Raw genomic sequence first — 17601 nt, forward strand, 5'->3', positions numbered from 1 at the left:
TCTCTTACTTGACAACGCTACTCTCCAAAATGCGAAAAGGTCTAACAACCCTGAGGACCCCATCGAGCCAGACAACTCCTACTCCAGTGATGCAACATAATCTACCCCCATGACTCCTCCCTCTACAACTTGCGGCCCCAAAGTACCCTAATCCTGAAGTACGGGTGATTTCTTCGGTCGCGAATCTCGCGGCGGAACTGTGAGATGTACACGTAAAACTTCTCCCTAGACCAACCCAAAGCGTTCGCCACAAAAGTCAAAAGACCCTCAGTATCCTGAGTGGCAAAGAGTTGTCCAAACTGACCCATCTCTTTGAGCTTGGGGTCCTTTGGCCATGGGCTAATAGGGCACTTGAAGTATGTCAGTAAATTGTGACACATTTCGCAAGCTGTTTCGTTCTTACCTTGTAGTTTCACTCCTCAATGTCAACGAATCCGGCCTCCTCCATAGCCTTTCTCTGCAGATTGTCGGCAAGAACAGTAAAGCTTCGACCGCTTGACTTGGATCCCTCGATAAAGATCTTATCCCACTGCCCCATGGCCGACTCGGGTGTAACTGTTCCATCGTCACTCTCAATAGTAGGTGAGGCCTCAAAGCTCTCGAGCCAGCCGCCAGACTTGAGAGTCTTGTGTGCCTGCTTAAACAGCTCGGCCCAGTCGGGAATGGTGCCAACTAGATATCGGATGTGAACGTAGTCAAAGGTTCCAGGAGTGAAGGTCCATTCTTGAGTACAGTCATCGATTTCGCTGGGTGGCTCGTGTTAGAGAAAGATGCCCAGCGGCCGTGGATAGACTAACAATTTCAGGTTTGGGGGAATCCAAGAGGGCTGAATTGGCGAGATATCGGTACCGATAACGTCGCAGCCAGGGAACTCGTCGGCGAAGTCACTGTATTTCATCGTCAGCGCCATTTCGTCGGTTCACGCATGCTCATTCATTCACATTGCCCAAATACCTATAAATGGGTTAGCTCCGTCCCAATACCATATGCATCACGGGGATTGCTTACCAGTTCCGCATCCAATATCAAGAGCTTTCTAAGTTCAATATTAGCGAGGATTCGTTTGTCTTCTTCAACTTGACATGCCTCGATATCCTGCTCAAGAGGCGCTAGGAAAAGTCTCCCGTCTTGAGCTAGGGTCCACATGTGGTGGCTTCGCCGCGTCAGTAATTTCAACTCAATGAGGGATGTAGCTCATCTTACATGATATCCATGGCCTCGCTTTGTTTCTCATCATTAGATCCCCTAAGCCCCGTTAGTCAACGAACTCGAGGGTGACTACCTTTGGCACACACCAATAAAAGGCATTTCCTCTCTCGCTGTGGTACGTCCTCCCATGAATAGTCCTATACTGTAGAATACTGGATGTAATCGAAGCAGTGGAGCTTTCGGCATCCGGTCCCAAGGCAGAGTCGGCATCGCTGTCTCCAATATCGTCGTCCGCCTCGATGACCTGTTCCTGTTCGGGAGCGTGCTCAGACACGGGCGACGAGCGACCCTTTGGGCTGCTTCCAGGACCTTTTGGGCTACTTCCAGGCATTTTCGGCGTTCAAGATGGAATTTTGAAAAGAGCACAATACACGAACGAAAACCCTTTCTCCGGGCTTGGGCGCTTAAGAGATTTATTGAGTGGTGTTGGGAGCGGGGAGACCTGGTGTGAGACAAGACTGGGACTGGGGAAACGCATGTTGTCATGTTTTCATTGGCCTCTTCGACGAATATCACTTGTTTTCTGCATAAAGGCGGACCCGGGCCGTCGCCCGTTTCGTGTCAGAGTTGCATGGAGAGGAGAACTAGTAACTGATAGTCGGCATATGGAACAGGGTTTAAGGGAGCGGGGGGTTGGTGTTCGCAGTTAGTCTATAGCAGAGCCATTTAAACAGCTTCACTCGGTGCTACTCTGGGCTCAATGCCCTCTAGGCCAAATACTGTAACATGCGAAATCACTCGTGGGCCGTTGGCTGTGGGGAGGTTGCACCACTCAGAGGCACCCTAGTTGGGATGATTCTCGTATCCCCTTCCGGGCCAATCGTTTGTATAGTTTCTCCCGATTCACGTTGCATACCCCCACAGCGACGACACACCTGACTGTGTCTGTGCCCCTGCCGGCAGAAGACGCCTCGAGCTCCTCTTTTGAGGCCTGGTTGAGAGAATCATGGGTGGGGATGCATTAGCCAAAGTTAAATCTCTCAAAGAAATTGCTGATCTTTTCTACATTCTCTCTCTTGCACATGAATTTGTCTTGGAGGCGCCTCGGCTGTTGAAGATGGTCTTGGTCTAGAAGAGTCGGGGACTTTGAGAGTCGAGACTTGGCGATGAGCCATACGTCATTCAACAGGCGCGCGTTGAACAAAACACGAGTCAAGGCTTATAAGACCAGGCAGGACAGGACAGGCGCTCACTATCAATATTTACATGGGAGACGACTCAGCTCGACCAGCATGACCATCATCAGCAGCCCGACTGGTCTAACCAGCACCAGCCCCTGTTCCGAGATCTCGTTTAAGATCATAATAGCACAGCCACTTTAATCAATCCTTGCGCACATCGATCAGGAGCTAGCGTGGTGTTTTTACCATAACGCGTCACCGTCTCGGTTGGGAGGACATCATGTCGTCGGGCTGATGTCTTGTTGTCGCGCACTCTTGATCAAGGTAAGCTTAGATCTTAGAACCCGTCGACTGCATTTGTGGTTGGCCAGGAGGTTCAGGCAGGTCACGGGCAATAAAGGAGCGAATGATGCGCGTAGTTAATCTCCATCCTGGACCCCAAGCCTTGTTTTGCAGTTGCTGATTAGTCTAAGGTACTATTATTACAATCGTCTCTCCCTCCACACAGAAATGTTTTCGCCGTCTATTCAGCACGCTGTCGCTTGCGGGACTCTCCATTGCCGTTGGTAGCCTCACCCTGGGCGGCGAAGTACTCGAGGCTGCCCTTGGGGTCGGCCTTCATGGTCTTGCCGCCCTCCTGCCAGCCGGCAGGGCAGACCTCACCGTGCTCGTCGGTGAACTGGAAGGCCTTGACAAGGCGGATGGTCTCCTCGACATCGCGACCGACGGGGAGATCGTTGACGGTGATCTGTCGGAGGACACCCTTGGGGTCGATGATGAAGAGACCGCGCAGGGCGACACCCTCATCCTCGATCAGGACGCCGTAGCTGCGAGAGATCTTGTGGGACTTGTCGGCGACGAGAGGGAGCTCCAGGTCGGGACCGAGACCACCCTGCTTGCGAGGCTTCTCGACCCAGGCGAGGTGGGTGAAGTGGGAGTCGGTCGAAACACCGAGGACGGTGGTGTTAATGGCGCGGAAACGCTCAAGCGCGTTGTTGTACTGGATGATCTCGGTCGGGCAGACAAAGGTGAAGTCCATGGGGTAGAAGAGGAGGACGACCCTATGGGGATGAGGTTAGTCGCGATTGAACTCGTGATAGACAGACGCCAGACTTGGGGCCATTGACGGCCGCGACGGAGACGGCGCACTCACCATTGTCCCTTGAACTCGGACAGCGAGATGTCCTTAAACTCGCCACCAGGGTAGAGGGTGGTGGCAGTGAAGTCGGGCGCAGGGCGCTGAACGAAGGCGGTAGACATTTTGATGGTAGTTGACGCGTAGGGGGTCGTAGAGATGGATTGAGTGATGGATGGTGATGATGATGATGATGAAGGAAGGGAAGAAAAATTGTCTGCCCGTGTTACAGAGAATTGAAGGTCCCCTGGCAACACTTTACGAGTGGGCCCTTCTTATCAGGGGCCCCGCGGAAAGGGGTGGAATCACACAGTCTAGCGCCATATTGCTTTTGCGATTGCCTCAGGAACGAGTGTTTGTGTTTGCTCATAGACCGATTTCAATGTCTTTTTGGCTCGTGAGAATGGCATTTTAAATGATTGATGCTCTTTATCTCTAAGGAGCCCCTTCGCTCTATCCATTGACGTCGAATTTTGAGTTGCTCGTGATCTTTTGTTCCTGCTGCAATGACGCAACTCGCAGACCCTGAAACACGAAATCACGCGAAATCACGTGGTCGAGCCCACATCGCGCCAGTTCTTCTGCCTGAGGTACAAACTTTGGGACATCAAGGTGCGCAAAGAAAATGCTCCGAATAGTTACCCTACATCTCCGAGTTAATCTGGGTTTCTTGCCAGGATGACATGCAGCTTCGGAGTAAACAGTAGCCTATAACATTAGTTCATTCAATTTCAATAGGAAAGCCCCTTTGACTACTATCTGGCCCACGCGATGCTCGCTAATTTGGTCGCATCTCTTTCGCGCACCTCTTCGCAAGTCGATATGCATCCCTGATGATTCCCTTCACACCATCAAGAGTCAACTTGGACTCAACGCACAAATTCGCAAGGCAACAGGCCCTTTTATTCCCGTTGTCATGATACCAGCAATGCTGCTAGAAATAAGTTCCTTTAAGACTGCGTTGTTGAGATTCTCGAGTTCGTCCTCGGTCTTGTTCTTTGGTGCATACCGGAAAGTGGTAACCCAAACTCGCGGGGCTCATGATCTCCCAGTCTGGCAACTGTTGCATCTCTTTCTCTACCCTCTCCGTGAGTTCAAAGCCGTGATATAACATTAGACCGAGTCCGTCAACGCCGATAACCCGCAACGTGAACCGCAACTTCATGGCTGGGTTTGAGGGACGCGTGAGCTCCTGCTGTCGGCAAACTTGAGCTGCTTAGCTGCCTCATGTCGCGAGACTGAAAACGCCATAGAAGCGCCATAAGCACTATCAGCATGAAGCCAAAGCCGCTCCCATTTGCAGATATCCGCGATCTGACGCAGTGGATCAATAGCTCCAGTATTGGTTGTTCCACAGGTCTCGACGACGATGAAATGCGATGGACCTGCCCTCCGATCATGCCTGATCTCCTTTGCCAGGGCTGTGGGGTCTAGTCGGAAGCACTTGTCGGCGGTCATCCGGCGGAGTTGCTCATTACGGAAACCAAGCAAGCGAAGAGCTTTGACAACGAAGTAGCGTTTGATCGAACAGGTAGGCGACGGCCACGTGCTGTTTGCATTGTAGAAGATAGTGGTCGCGAGCAAGAACGATACCTATCAGATTGGCTATTGACCCCCCTGAGAAGCAGACGCGAGGCAACGTCCTCAATGGCTGGGCACACGGTGTTAAGCTCAAGTTGTTATCACTTCCGTTACCATAGTCCTGTAGTGTTCCAAGTCGTTGATAGATCCGCCACAAGATTACATCTCAAGTGGCACTTCTTGTCAAATCACAAAATAAGGTTCACTTTAAAGAATTGCAGTGATGTTAGACCTATCAAAGGCCCCAGTCCTCCATGTACACCTGTGCACAAAAGAATTTAACCCGTTCACTCCATCCCGGTCCAGTAGGTCAGAAGGGGTCAGGAAAAACCGGCGAGCGAATCAAAAACCTGACCCTCTGCCTCTAGACTTAGAAACACCAGCACTGTCTGCTCCCGTTCCCCCTTCCCTATTCGTTGACGCCATAGCGGGTGGACCAGTTCTCGCCGCTCTGGTTCAGGACGTTGTAGACAACGTTGAGGATATCGGCCTTGCGCTGGTAGTAGACCTTGAGCTGCCACTCCTTGCGGGGGTTGTCCTCGCAGGACCCCTTGTTAACGGCGACGACGTTGGCAGTCAGACCGCTGTTCTCGGCGATGTCGTAAGACTGCTGGTTGAAGACTTGGCCATCGTACCACTTTCCCTTGCCGGTGCGGCGAATCTCACGGAGAGTGAGGCTCTTCTCGCCAACATAGTAGACACGAACCTGTTTGCAATTCAGTGAGCGACAAGCTGATTATTGTCAGATGGGGTTTTCTCACCTCGTCCTCCTTGGTGTTGGGGTTCTTGTAGGCAACAGCTGCGAGAATGGGCAGCTTGGAGTTGACAATGATGGGGTTTCCGTTGATCTTGAGGTTCTCAGAGTTGTACTGCTCGCCCTGAGTCTCATCAGAAGTCTTGCTGGACCAGTAGCTGATCTTGAAGTCACGAGTGACGTGGAAGACTATGTCCTGGTTCGAGACCTCGGTGACGACGGCGGTAACGTCCTATGAGATATGTTTAGCTATGGGGATACAGGATGGAGAATGCAAAGGGGAGTACCTGAAGAGTGTCGGTCATTTTGAATGAAGATGGGTTTGTTGAAGCGGGAGTGGTCGGTTGGGAAGTTGGTTGGGAAGTTGATTGGGAAGTTGGCTGGGATGCTGGTTGAGAAGTGAAGTGATTGTGAACTGCTTGGATGAGTTTGTGAAGGGGATCCGCGAGGCCTTTTATAGTGCTCTTGGAGTCTGTGGAGCCTGCAGAGTCTGCTCTGGGCTCTTGATGGAGGTTCAGAAGCGAAGTACCTCGGAAGGGGATGACGAGGCGGATCGTCACGATGACCAGGATCAAGCAGCTCATGCACAGGATGCAGCACAGAAGGAGGGAGGTAGACAGGAGCAGGTGCACAGTCGATGACTCCAGCCCCCAGGTGGGCGTCATTGCAAGCATCGTGTTGCTTCCTTTGGCAAAGGAGAAGGCGGCAGTGAGAGGCCTGGTTGGGGATGATTCGTGGAGAGAGTAGCTCAGTGTTGCCTTGCAGAGTTGTTTGCATTGGTTAAACACCGGAGTGGACCTGTTGTTATCGAGTGATGCAGACTGCGTCTGGTGTCTTCATCGAGACCTCGCAGACTCTAAACTTCAGCTCTCCACGGTCACGTTCCAGACCGACACGGAATTCAGCTCGCCACGATACTATGCCATGACATGCGCCAAGTTGATACATCCACGGACGTCAGTGACTGTGGTCATCACCTCGCAGGTAGCCACAATTCCATGCCATCCTCCAAGTTCGTCCAACCAGGATCTGTAGATGCTGAAGACTCATCACATAGTAGCTAGCCGCCGGGGTCTGTAACTCGTATCGAATAGACCCTCGATGAGGGCTGAGGAAACAGATCGGTTTCAGCCAGCCATTGCTATCGTTTACATGATTTACGTAAATGGAAAACTGACGAGGTACAAGCCAACCGGTTGATCACAAGTCACATCGTAGGGAGTAGACATCTATTCTGGAAAGGAGATACAAATCGTGGCTGGCTACAATGAAAAAACATTCTGGAATCACGAAATTTTATTGATTATGAGGAATCTGGGACAACTTTGAACAGCGCTTAAGCATCTCGCTCGTGATGATCCAGATCATGGATGGCTGGAAACAAGCCCGGCCATGACCCTCACAGTCCATATATGGAAGAACACCGACGTTCTCAGGCCGCCACAGACACAAATGTCTTGATTTTACAAGCGTCTTGGCCTTTCACGTCTTGGCGAACCTCCTATCGCATGAGATCGAGCAAGTTTAAGGGGGAGGTTGGCTAGTGAAGGTAAACATGAAGGTTCAGTAGGAGTTTCACCGATAAACTTGAAAGAATGACTCTCCCTGAAGCAGAAACGCCCGTCTCGATGCTGCTGTAAGCCCTTAGGGCCAAATACGTCTGTCTCCGATCTGGTACGAGCCGAGGTTGAATCAACGGTAAGCCTGGGTTCCGTTGGACGCCACTGGGTGAGAGCTTGGCTGGGGTGGGCGAGCTATTGGGCGCACATACGCGCTGATCATGTACCTCAGGGCATACCCAGGGCCAATAGTAATTAATTCGAGTCCTGTATGGAGTGAGAGAAAATTCTCTAGTCTGCTGCGGAGATCTTTCTGACGTTTGAGGCGTCCATCACTACCCATCTAGGAACGTTCTGCTGATGGATGGAGTAAACGCCTTGCCCCTTGCCCTTTGCCCCTTGCCCCTTGCCCCTTACCGCCCGAGTCCTCACCGGGTGGTTAATTCTTGGATACACATGGGCTGACCATGTGTTCAATCTGTGAGATCCTGCAGAGAAACTTGGATCAGCCTCCGGAACACTCATAGCATGGGCAACTTCTGACGACAGCTCAGGATTGAGAGACATGCAGTGAACTAAAGGCACCTCGCTTAGCTAGAAAGGAAACCAGTTCGGTGAGTTCGCGAACTCTACCGTTCCTTGACAGGAGAAGCTTCCGCATTGTGGCGTGCGCCTCAACTGTCAGTCCAGTTTGGATCCCTTTTCCCCGCAAAGTCTCGGTATTGAAGGAAAGCACAGACACTTGGATCAAGCTAAACCATGTTGAAAATTCATCACTTGGCCCTTGTAAGTATTGACAGGTTATCGATTCATCTGGTGTGTACACCTTGGCCGTCGTGGCTATGCTGGGCGCCTAACCCCACGATGTAACCCCGATGGTACGACATTGTAACTGCCAGCCGGGTACATGGCCCAGTCACCTTCTCCGCCACGTCTGCTTAACTGAGACACTGGAAGTTCGTACGTGGGCGCGTGGTGATGACGCAAGGTCCAACTCGAATGGTTCAATAGGTCCGTTTGCGCTCTGCAACGGCTCTGTACTTGGCAGTAGTGGATCTGGAAAACGTTGAGAGCTCTGTCCGGGTGGTCCGACTGGGTGACAGAGTTTATGGCCTTATTGACACCTGGAGTGCGGAGAATAAGCCTAAACAAAGGCATTGGAGATGGCACTGGAGCCTGTCTTCGCTAAACTTGGTGATGGACGAGGTGTGCGACCTCGCCCCTAGTGCACAAAAGATACTTTTTGGGTAAAGTTCGTGAGGTCTTAAAAGCAACAAATTCCTGATCTCTTCATGTGTCCGTGATCGCCTGATGGCTCATTGCTCACTGCCTTGGAATACTCACTTGAATTCCGTAACCGGAGCCCGGAGTAGAGTCATGCATCCTCGTGGCGAGCTGAACACCTGCCTTGAGGCATAAGATGCGAAGCTACTGAGTACGTTTCTTGCCCCCAGCCCCCTTCATGACGGCAAACGCAGGTCCGAGCGAAACTTTCGTCAACGGGCGACAGGTCTCTTTATGGCTGACTTCTCTAGGGCTGAAAAACGGTGACTGTTCGGCACATGGCCACGAGGAAGAGTCCAGTTCAGCCAGTCTGGTGCCTGCATGGAACGGGCCGGGCGGGCCGCGCCCTGCATCCCGTAAGAACTGCTGCCACTAGTGGCGTTACTGCAGGAGCTGACGTTCCAGAAGGGGGAGACGAGGCTCACACGGGTTGTATAAAATTCTCACTCCCGGTCAATAAAGTGGTCTTGACCTGTGATACGGTCTGCAATGGCGTTATCCGTTGGGTCGGAAACGGGGTAGCGGGGGGTAGGGTGGGTCGGGTGCTGGACGTTGGAGGCTGGTCACGCTGCAGAATATTGGCGGCCTCAGTTCCGCGACAAAGCTTGGCATGCCTTCTCTTTCCCGTCAGCATGTGGATCATGACTTCGCCCGGGTTCGGAGAAAGCTGAGGTGTCCCAAAATAGCCGAGGATCGCCACAGTTGAAATTTACCGATCAGAGTTGGGCAAGACCATTGTATCCGAGACGTTAGTGCTCCGTATTAGGCTCGCTAACCTCAGCTTCATCCTCCCGTAGAAGAGGTTTCTTCGTCCGCAGCCTCGGTCCGCCTGGCCATCGCCTCTCCCAAGACCAAGATTGCAGTGTTGTGGACTATAAACCCTCGTACTGTGGCCCCCTCCGCCAGGTACTTCCGCCTCGATCCACAAGTCGAGAAAGAAGAGCAAAGCCCGTGACGCTTGATAGGGACAATAGATGATCACATTTTCAGGCCAATACCAGAATTCAGTCGCAAAGACTGGGGTAGTTGTACCTGTGGCTATGTGGCGTGGCGTTTGATGTCATGCTTGTGATGGTGTCTTTATTGCTGTGCCCAATACCTCATCACGGTGAGAAAAGCGTCAATGTAGCATGTGGTGAGAGGCTGAAGTGACGAAATAACAGCAGAATAACGGCTGTGAAATTCGTAAGGCAAGGTATCAGAATACCGTCAATGGTTTTCTTCTCGTCTTCGTGTAAGGGATTGAGGCCTTGATATGCTTGACACAGCTTTGTAGCCTCCGTTAACAGCGTCCATGATCTAACGCAAAGATCCCCTTCGGTCCTCTCAAAAGATTGTTGATGCCTTGCTTGCAGGGACACTTCTTGCGTATAAGGTATGAGTAGCGTCATTTTCCTCAACCCGCGATAGTTCTCTTGGAAAGTCCACGCACGAGTCCACCACCGGTCCTTTGTCATGGATTCAAGAATTTGCAGGGCTTTCCACGCTTTTTGGCGACAAATAACCTTATAAGATGTGGTTCCAACCTCGGATAAAGCCATAGAACCCTCTTCCCTTAAAAGGAGTCCATTCATGATCTCGAACAGCATTTCCAGTTCCCGGTTTGATTCAATTGGACGTGCGAGAAGAGCAACCAGGTGCTTGCTGTAGGAGTAGACAAGATGCATTGCCTGAACTCCAATCTACTTCTCATTGCCGTCGCCTTGGTTAACGCTGTAGGCATCGATCCACAGCAGATCAACCCCCCTATGTCGCATAAACTCTAGGGTGCGCCTGAAAACGCAGCCTCGGACAGTTGAAGGCTGGAACTGCCCTTGGCGCGGTCGCTTAAATCGTAGATTGGACGAGTCATACTCTTCGGACCGATCCTCAATGAGATAGCTGCCTTGAGCATGCTCCTCCATCTCGCAGCGTTTCTTGCACTTACCCTGTATATTCATGCTGCTCACTTGAATGAAGCACAAAAAGCTTGTTGAAGACATTACAATATTTGAATTTACTTTGATGAAATCAAGTATACTTTTCTCCATCTATTCATCTAGTTTTTATTTTACGTATCGTCGTGGCTGAATTTTGGTTGATTAAATTGCGCTTCTTACTCTTTCGGAACAAACGTCCTAACCCGCAACTCGAAGCCCAACCTTGGTAACTTTGATCACTGATTGCGCCCAGTGTGAGAACGGCGGCTTCGTCGGCCCAGTAGACTGTGGTACTGCCAACTGGAACCCGAGGTCGGTGGCATACGAGGGCGCCACAACTGCCAGTGATGTGGAGTCCTGCTACTCGTGCAAGTTTTATAGCAATACGACATGTGAAAACGAGTGGAAGTCCGCGCAGAACTCGGACGATATTTGCTTCGACTTGGGCTATGGGGCAAAGTCTTTTATTTCCGTACGTTCTACCTTGTCGTTTTGCGCTGGTACTAATAGCTTGCAGAAGTCGGATGACTAGTCGTGCTAACGGTGTCACTCTCCGTTGGAAACTCCGAGAAAGTAGAGACATTGATAGACCCAAAAAAGGGATTATAGGTCATAGCAAAGATAGTATCAAATATCAATCACTAATCGTAAATTAGAGGAATGTTTCCTCCAACCCATTGTATTTTTTGTAATTTGCTCACACTCGACTAAATTAACCCGATTAAAGCTATCAAATGAGAGTGGGTGGTAATGGTCGAGGCTAGCTTGGCTAGAGCCATCCTCTAACCAGAACCGAAGAAGATAATCACTCCGTCATCCAAATCCTCATATAAACTTGAACCCCTGTTCGTACCATCGTGATCGTGAAGAACCGTGAATGTCGATGTAGGTTATTAGTCCGCTAGCCACTCCAGTCCCAGAGCGGTGCGATGATCGACCTCGTCTTCTGGGTTGTCCATTTACCAGCCCTTCTTGCCGTCTCCGATGACGATGACGCCACCGCCAACGGCGAAGGAGCAGCCCTGAGAACCTTGCTGTATTGAAGTGCTTAGGGGTCGGAAGTGTCCTGTCTGGTTTGGCTTCACTTACGTTGTTGTTGCAGCACATCTGGATACCGTTGCAGTTACCGCCAACTCCGCCGTTGGAGAGGGACACGCAGTTGACCTCTTCGCCCTTACCATCGCTATTGCAGCAGTAGAGAGACTGCGAGTTGCCACAGGTCTGGATGTTGATTTGGGTGGGAGGAGCGGGCTTCTCGGGCTTCTCGGGCTTAGGAGGCTTGCCGGGAACAGCAAGAGCACCGGTGGCAACGGCGAGAAGAGCGATGATGGAGAACTGCATTTTGATGAGTTGGGAGAGTTGGTCTCGAAAAGAGAGTAGTGAAGAGTAGATTAGGTTGTTGAGCTGAGCAGTGAAGAGTGAATGAGTGATGAGATAAGGTGGTTGAGGGGAGGAGAAGGCCACCCTTATATATCCATTTTGGCCTGATCGTTTCGAGGAGTCTGTCGTTTTTGCTTCAAGAAGACTACCACAGTATCCCCTCTGTACGCCTCGCCCAGCCTCTCTCAGCTGAACTTAGAGCCATTAAACTCTTTTCCTGCCCCTCACACCATCATGGCCACCAAGATGAGGCTGCCGAAAGCCCGATTTAGAGCCATTGAACTCAACAACTATACAAAGATTGTAAGATGGTTGGAGGAGAAATCAACAGGCTGGATCGAGACCGGTCCAGGTGAGCCTAGGCCAATAACCTAGGAGAACAGAACCGGGTCTGGTTGCGAGGTGGGTGGTAAGACAGCAGCGATGGGCCGACGGGGCAAACAGCTGAAAGAGTGAATCTGGGTATTAGACTTTAACCTAATGGTAACTAATTAGAGAGCTCTGGTTGTTCCGAGGGTCGAGACCGGCAAGTGCAGGAACTCAGCGCCATCAAGATGAGCCAGGGACACGACGCATGTAACGGCACGGATGTTGCAATACGAATCACAGCCGTTGCAATACGAATCACAGTCAAAGACACGAGTCCATATGTTGGACTTTAGAGTGAACATATCTACCCACGCTCTGACTGTTTTAAGACCGACATGCCGAAACCCCCAAGGTCATCAGGATGACATTGCGTCGAAATTACTACGTGTAACGGAACGGATGGTCGGATGGTCGGATGATCCGATGGTCCGACAGGGCGACGGCCAACTCAACGAAACCGGCAAGGGAATCTAGGCTTTTGTGTGTAGCTGGAAATAGCTGAGGCCGAGCGACTTACGCCCTGATTACTACAAGATGGGAATAGCCAGGAACTCGTGGCCACCAAGAGGAGGTAAGAACACAAACGCCTACAAGGCATGTAGCCGCAAACATCTTCCGATGCATAAGCACTCATATGCATGTTCACATTAAACTTCCAACTGTAACTGAGAATGCCCGAGCGTGTCAGGGCGGTCCGAGCCCGCACGGCGATGGAGTTCGGACCTCATAACATCAATATGAGGTAAGGACACCTGCAGCGAGGTTGCATATAATAGCACAAATGCCCGAATACGAACGCAGCTGAACTATTGAATTGCTGCGTAAATATCTCAGCACTAAGTTTGGCTAAAGCACGGCGAATAGACTCAGGGCAGCTCTAGTGCTCGATGGACGGCTTGCTAAAGTTAAAGTTGTGGGGTAATAACCTTATGTTCGGGTCATCGCACATGCTCATCTTGTAGAACACGGGCCGTCGCCGTCCAAATTCGGAAACGGGCAGCTAGCCACGCTGTTTGGGGTGCCGAGTTCCAAACCTAAGCACGGATGAGTAATTATATCATGTTGTCATACACAAAAAATTGGAGATACCCAGCGTTTCAAGGGGGCTGATGTACCTTTCCGCCATCGCATTCCCAGGCCTGAACCCGAGGACTAAGTAAGAGGCTCTACACAAATACCGGCCATCGTCTTCTTCGTCCTATCCGCTTTTAAATCATCTCGGTCACTCTAGATCTCGCCACTTCGCTCGTTACTGGCACTCTCAAGTCTTCAGCACTCTATCTTTTGTACTACTAGCTCAACGCTCAAGCTAGATAACGCCATCATGCACTTTTCGACTGTCCTCTACGGGTTTGCTCTCCTGCAGGGCGCTATGGCGTCTCCCATCAACGAGCCCGTTGCCGAGGTTGAGGCTCGCGACATCGAGCCCCGAACTCCGCAGCTTGGGGATATCCCCTGGCCAAGGATGCCGACTCTAAAGAAAAGTAAGTAGTTGAAAACCTCAAGGCGATTACTCTAACCGGAGATTACCTTTACAGAGGCTGGCAAGGGTGGCAAGGGCGGCAAAGATGGCAAGGGCGGCAAGGGCGGCAAGGATGGCGGTGACGAGTGCACCTCGACTGGCGGAGGAGACTCGAACGGTCAGGGGAACTACTGCTCTAGCGGCACCCAGTATTGCTGCACCACCGATGCCAATGGCGGTATGTGCTCCCACTGCTCCTTAATCGCGCTGAAGATCTGACGTCCCGTAGTTCAAACCTGCGATAACTCGGAGGTCTGCAACGCAAAGATCATTTGCTGCAACAACAACTCCGGTGTAAGTGACTCAACTTGCTCGTCCAGTTCCAAAATTCATGAGGTTTCTAGTTCCAAATGTGCATTGGTGAGATCGACTTCAACGCGCCCGTCACCATCAACATCAATATCTACCGCAAGCGAGACCATAAGCAGATCGAATCGTGATTCCTGGAGGAGGATGCCCCCGTGTCTTAAATGGCTTTGGCGGTGCGGCGACGCGCTAGGGTGCGGCTTACTTTCGTTTCTTAACACTCATTTTGTGAAACTCACTCCTTCGGGATGCGTTAAGTATGTAGCTTATGTAGTACTGAATGAGACCTTTTTGTGCCTTGTTCATCAAGTTCAATTACCTCAATTATGCAGACCTGAGAAGCCCAACTTTTCCCGATTTATGCGCAATACTGTAGACCGATGGATCTCGGCCAGGAGGAAGCTGGCGGAACTCGCCCTCCAAAGCAGGCCGACGAGACTCGGGCATAGAATTTCAACAGCCGAGCGTTGCAACCTTAGCTTGAATGGAGATGTTGGTGGCGGCTGGGACTTAAAGGGTTAAGCTTACTAAGGTTAAAAATTTAACTGCCTCTTTGTAACTGTGACATCAACTATAGCCGGATCTGACCCCCCGAGGTGGGCTCGGGCCACCAACCTCCTGACTAACAGCCAGACGGGCTAGCCAACTGCGCCATTAGGGAGATGCTCAATGTTATGATTGGATGACACTGAAGATTGCAATTAGTGGCCATGAGCCTCGTTTCATGATGGCAAACCATGCGTCACGGTCCTTTGAGACTCGGGGGGATTCAGAGAACGATGGGTTAAAACACGGAAGCCAGTTGCTAGGTATGGCAACTGATTCCTAAGGAATGGCATGTTGATTGGGCCGCGACAAGTGGCTGGCCGTGATGCTGTCAGTCAGTCGTGGTTATACATATCCCTTGCTGACGCGTCAGTGCGCATTTCGTCACTGCCGCTCCAAGAATACGACCTCACTGGTCGACCTTGGGCGCCCATTGTTTTGCGAATGCCTAATACCAAGAGTAACAATTATCACCATTTCCCCCAGGGCTACCATGTTACATTGACATCCACAAGGCCAAAACGCCCCCAACAACTCCGACCATCAGACCGGGAACCTTTTCCATGATGGATCCATTGCCTGTCTCGGCAGGATTGGCGCCTGAACTTGTTGAACCCTCCTGATCATTTGCGCCCTCAGTGCTGGTGCCCTCAGTGTCGGTTTCCTCGGTGCTGGTCGCCGACGGCATGGAACTTTCACCCGTAGATGACGGCTCAGCCTCACCACTGGCCTTCAAGTACCGGGAGCTCGCACTCTCAATCAGGGAGGAGTAGTCATTCGCCGTCAGAGGGATCTTGGTAGCGCAGCTGATAGAGACCGGCTCGGGAGCTGCAGTCTGACGGCCCCTGCAGAGTGGCCAGCCCTCGCAGGTGCTGAGGTTCAAGGTCCCGCCGACGCAGCAGTGACCGTCGTTGTCGCCAGTAACTTGCAGCACGCCTGGGCATTTCGTGCCGATAAGTCTGTTGTTACCGCTTTCAGCCTGGGCGTCGCCGGTGAGGGTGGCGCCGTTGACTATGACTACCGCGTCCGCCATGGATTGGCTGGCAAGGGAGAGAGCCAGAGCAGAAAGAAGAAGAGTGGAAGCGGGCATATTGAAAATGCTGATGGTCTTGGGGTGGCTTGGAAAGTCGAAGGTGGGAATTTTCCATTGGAGAATATTGTCGTCGGGGAAGGGAATCAATTCATAAAGGGCGTCCGTGGATTGATGACTAGGATGGTGTGACGATCGTGTAGGTCCTAAGGGGATAAACCGGTCGTGCGGGTTTATGTAGGCAGTGAATCAGGTCGCGTACTCTGAGAGCGGGGGCGTAAGTCACATCTGGTGATGTGCTCAAGGGTATTGAGTGTAACCAAGTTGTGTTGATAGCTGAGGTAGCTAGTACATAAGAGAGTGCTAATGAATGTGTCCTATATACTCCAAGTTGGCTCTGGGACCGACGCTGATGGAGTTCGGTCCAGGGTAGGACCGATGTTTTCAACGTTCGGTCCCATTGCTTAGTCAGGCGATTCTGCCGGGTCTCCCCGCCTGGCGCATGGCCGTGACAGATGGTGTTGAATAAGAGGAGCAATTGCGATCGTGCCGAAAACTAGTGGCGCGCCCTGTTTTTTGGCGCAGTTGAATTGTTTAACAAATGGCATGTCCCTTTAAGGCCAGTTTCTAGGGTGGGGGCTTTTTACCACTGGCTTCTCGGTTAGGTAATATTTCCTAGCTAGAATATAATTATGCTAGGGATATCTAAGTATTTTTTTCTTCTTCTTATTTAGGTTAATTTCTAAGTAATTGTTAAAGACTTTTATAAGAAAGGTCTTTTATATAAATAATTCTAGGAAATTTAGCTTATAAAATATAAGTCTAATAATTTGCTACCTGTAAAAGACTGAAAAATATAGACTATAAGGTCTGAATAAGGTATAGGGTAGGTAACTAAAATAGGAAGAGAATAAGCAGAGGATTTAGTTCTTATAAAAAGCTAATATAACGGTCCAGCTAAGTATTTTAACAACTAGCTAAACGACTCTAACGAGTATCCTAAAGCTAAGGGAGAAAGGAAAAGAAAGTAAAAAAGGAGAAGCGAAAAGAGCCCCTTTTAGCTATTGAGCTTATATGGGTCTTAGTTGAGAGTATAAGCCGAGACCCCCACGGGCTTAGCCCGTTATAATACCCCCCTCCTCTCCTCTTCTAGGGGGAGGTTCAGATCCTATCCTGCCATGCTAAGCCTCATAGCGTGCTAAGGCTACTATATTAACCATTTGATCAAGTAGTTCCCACGTTGGCTTTATATAGCCTGTTTATTTCACTAGGGCTTTTTATTGCTTATATACCTTCTTAACTTATAAGATCTCCTTAACTTTATATTCCTCGCTATTATCTATTAGTATAGCAAGCAGCTAATAGTTATTAGACCGCTAGAAAGGCAATAGGTTATCTATAGCTAGCTATAAGAGGGAAATATAGAATATATTATAGATCCCTAGGGGGGTATTAAGGTGGTAAGTATATAATCTAATAGTCTTAAAGACGATATACTTAGCTAAGAGCTAATTAAACTTCCTAGAGGGTTAGTTTAAATATATATAATAGAGTTATAATTATACCTTATTTCCTAGTTTAAACTAATTAACATACATAATAAGCGAGTTAGCTAGGCAAGCGAGTTAGCTACTTTTCTTAACCTTCTAGTTAGAAATCGCAATAAAAATACAATAAACCATTTAATTAATTAAAACTACTCGCTATACTCTTCCCTAGATATCTTAATTACTACCTGATATGTTCTTATATTATGACCGGGCTTGCCGCAGACACCATAATGCCGAACCCCCGGTCGCGCCGACCTTCCTTAACTACCACTTCTCGATGATTCCGCTATTACCTGCGCATTAATATCCATTTAATCAATTGCCTGCCTTCCTTCC

At 50.3% G+C, this 17601-nt stretch overlaps 6 protein-coding genes and 1 non-coding gene across 7 annotated transcripts; 1 reads left to right on the top strand and 6 right to left on the bottom strand.

The window, feature by feature from the left end:
* Positions 1 to 122: 122 nt before the first annotated feature.
* LRP88_11379 (class I SAM-dependent methyltransferase) lies at positions 123 to 1540 on the bottom strand (the record flags this gene model as incomplete). The annotated part of the gene is made up of 5 exons (XM_083247808.1): positions 123 to 350; positions 431 to 746; positions 798 to 887; positions 1204 to 1245; positions 1296 to 1540. The coding sequence occupies 5 exons, from the start codon at positions 1538 to 1540 to the stop codon at positions 123 to 125; spliced, it is 921 nt and encodes a 306-aa protein (XP_083096315.1).
* A 1313-nt stretch (positions 1541 to 2853) lies between these two features.
* LRP88_11380 (thioredoxin-like protein) lies at positions 2854 to 3590 on the bottom strand (the record flags this gene model as incomplete). Its single annotated transcript, XM_083247809.1, has 2 exons — positions 2854 to 3391; positions 3484 to 3590. 2 exons carry the CDS (start codon positions 3588 to 3590, stop codon positions 2854 to 2856), a joined length of 645 nt encoding a protein of 214 aa, XP_083096316.1.
* Positions 3591 to 5455: 1865 nt separating this feature from the next.
* On the bottom strand, positions 5456 to 6105 carry LRP88_11381 (uncharacterized protein; the record flags this gene model as incomplete). Its single annotated transcript, XM_083247810.1, has 3 exons — positions 5456 to 5752; positions 5808 to 6032; positions 6088 to 6105. 3 exons carry the CDS (start codon positions 6103 to 6105, stop codon positions 5456 to 5458), a joined length of 540 nt encoding a protein of 179 aa, XP_083096317.1.
* Positions 6106 to 11521: 5416 nt separating this feature from the next.
* LRP88_11382 (uncharacterized protein) lies at positions 11522 to 11903 on the bottom strand (the record flags this gene model as incomplete). The annotated part of the gene is made up of 2 exons (XM_083247811.1): positions 11522 to 11584; positions 11652 to 11903. The coding sequence occupies 2 exons, from the start codon at positions 11901 to 11903 to the stop codon at positions 11522 to 11524; spliced, it is 315 nt and encodes a 104-aa protein (XP_083096318.1).
* A 1732-nt stretch (positions 11904 to 13635) lies between these two features.
* LRP88_11383 (uncharacterized protein) lies at positions 13636 to 14273 on the top strand (the record flags this gene model as incomplete). The annotated part of the gene is made up of 4 exons (XM_083247812.1): positions 13636 to 13795; positions 13850 to 14011; positions 14063 to 14127; positions 14178 to 14273. 4 exons carry the CDS (start codon positions 13636 to 13638, stop codon positions 14271 to 14273), a joined length of 483 nt encoding a protein of 160 aa, XP_083096319.1.
* Positions 14274 to 14726: 453 nt separating this feature from the next.
* LRP88_11384 lies at positions 14727 to 14800 on the bottom strand. Its single transcript has one exon. It is a non-coding gene; the product is annotated as a tRNA-Asn (tRNA).
* A 381-nt stretch (positions 14801 to 15181) lies between these two features.
* Positions 15182 to 15775, bottom strand: LRP88_11385 (uncharacterized protein; the record flags this gene model as incomplete). Its single annotated transcript, XM_083247813.1, has 1 exon — positions 15182 to 15775. One exon carries the CDS (start codon positions 15773 to 15775, stop codon positions 15182 to 15184), a length of 594 nt encoding a protein of 197 aa, XP_083096320.1.
* Positions 15776 to 17601: the final 1826 nt, after the last annotated feature.

The sequence above is a fragment of the Fusarium phalaenopsidis genome (assembly GCF_050370095.1).
Source record: "Fusarium phalaenopsidis strain FUZ10S chromosome Unknown contig_32308, whole genome shotgun sequence".
Lineage (NCBI taxonomy): Eukaryota > Fungi > Ascomycota > Sordariomycetes > Hypocreales > Nectriaceae > Fusarium > Fusarium phalaenopsidis.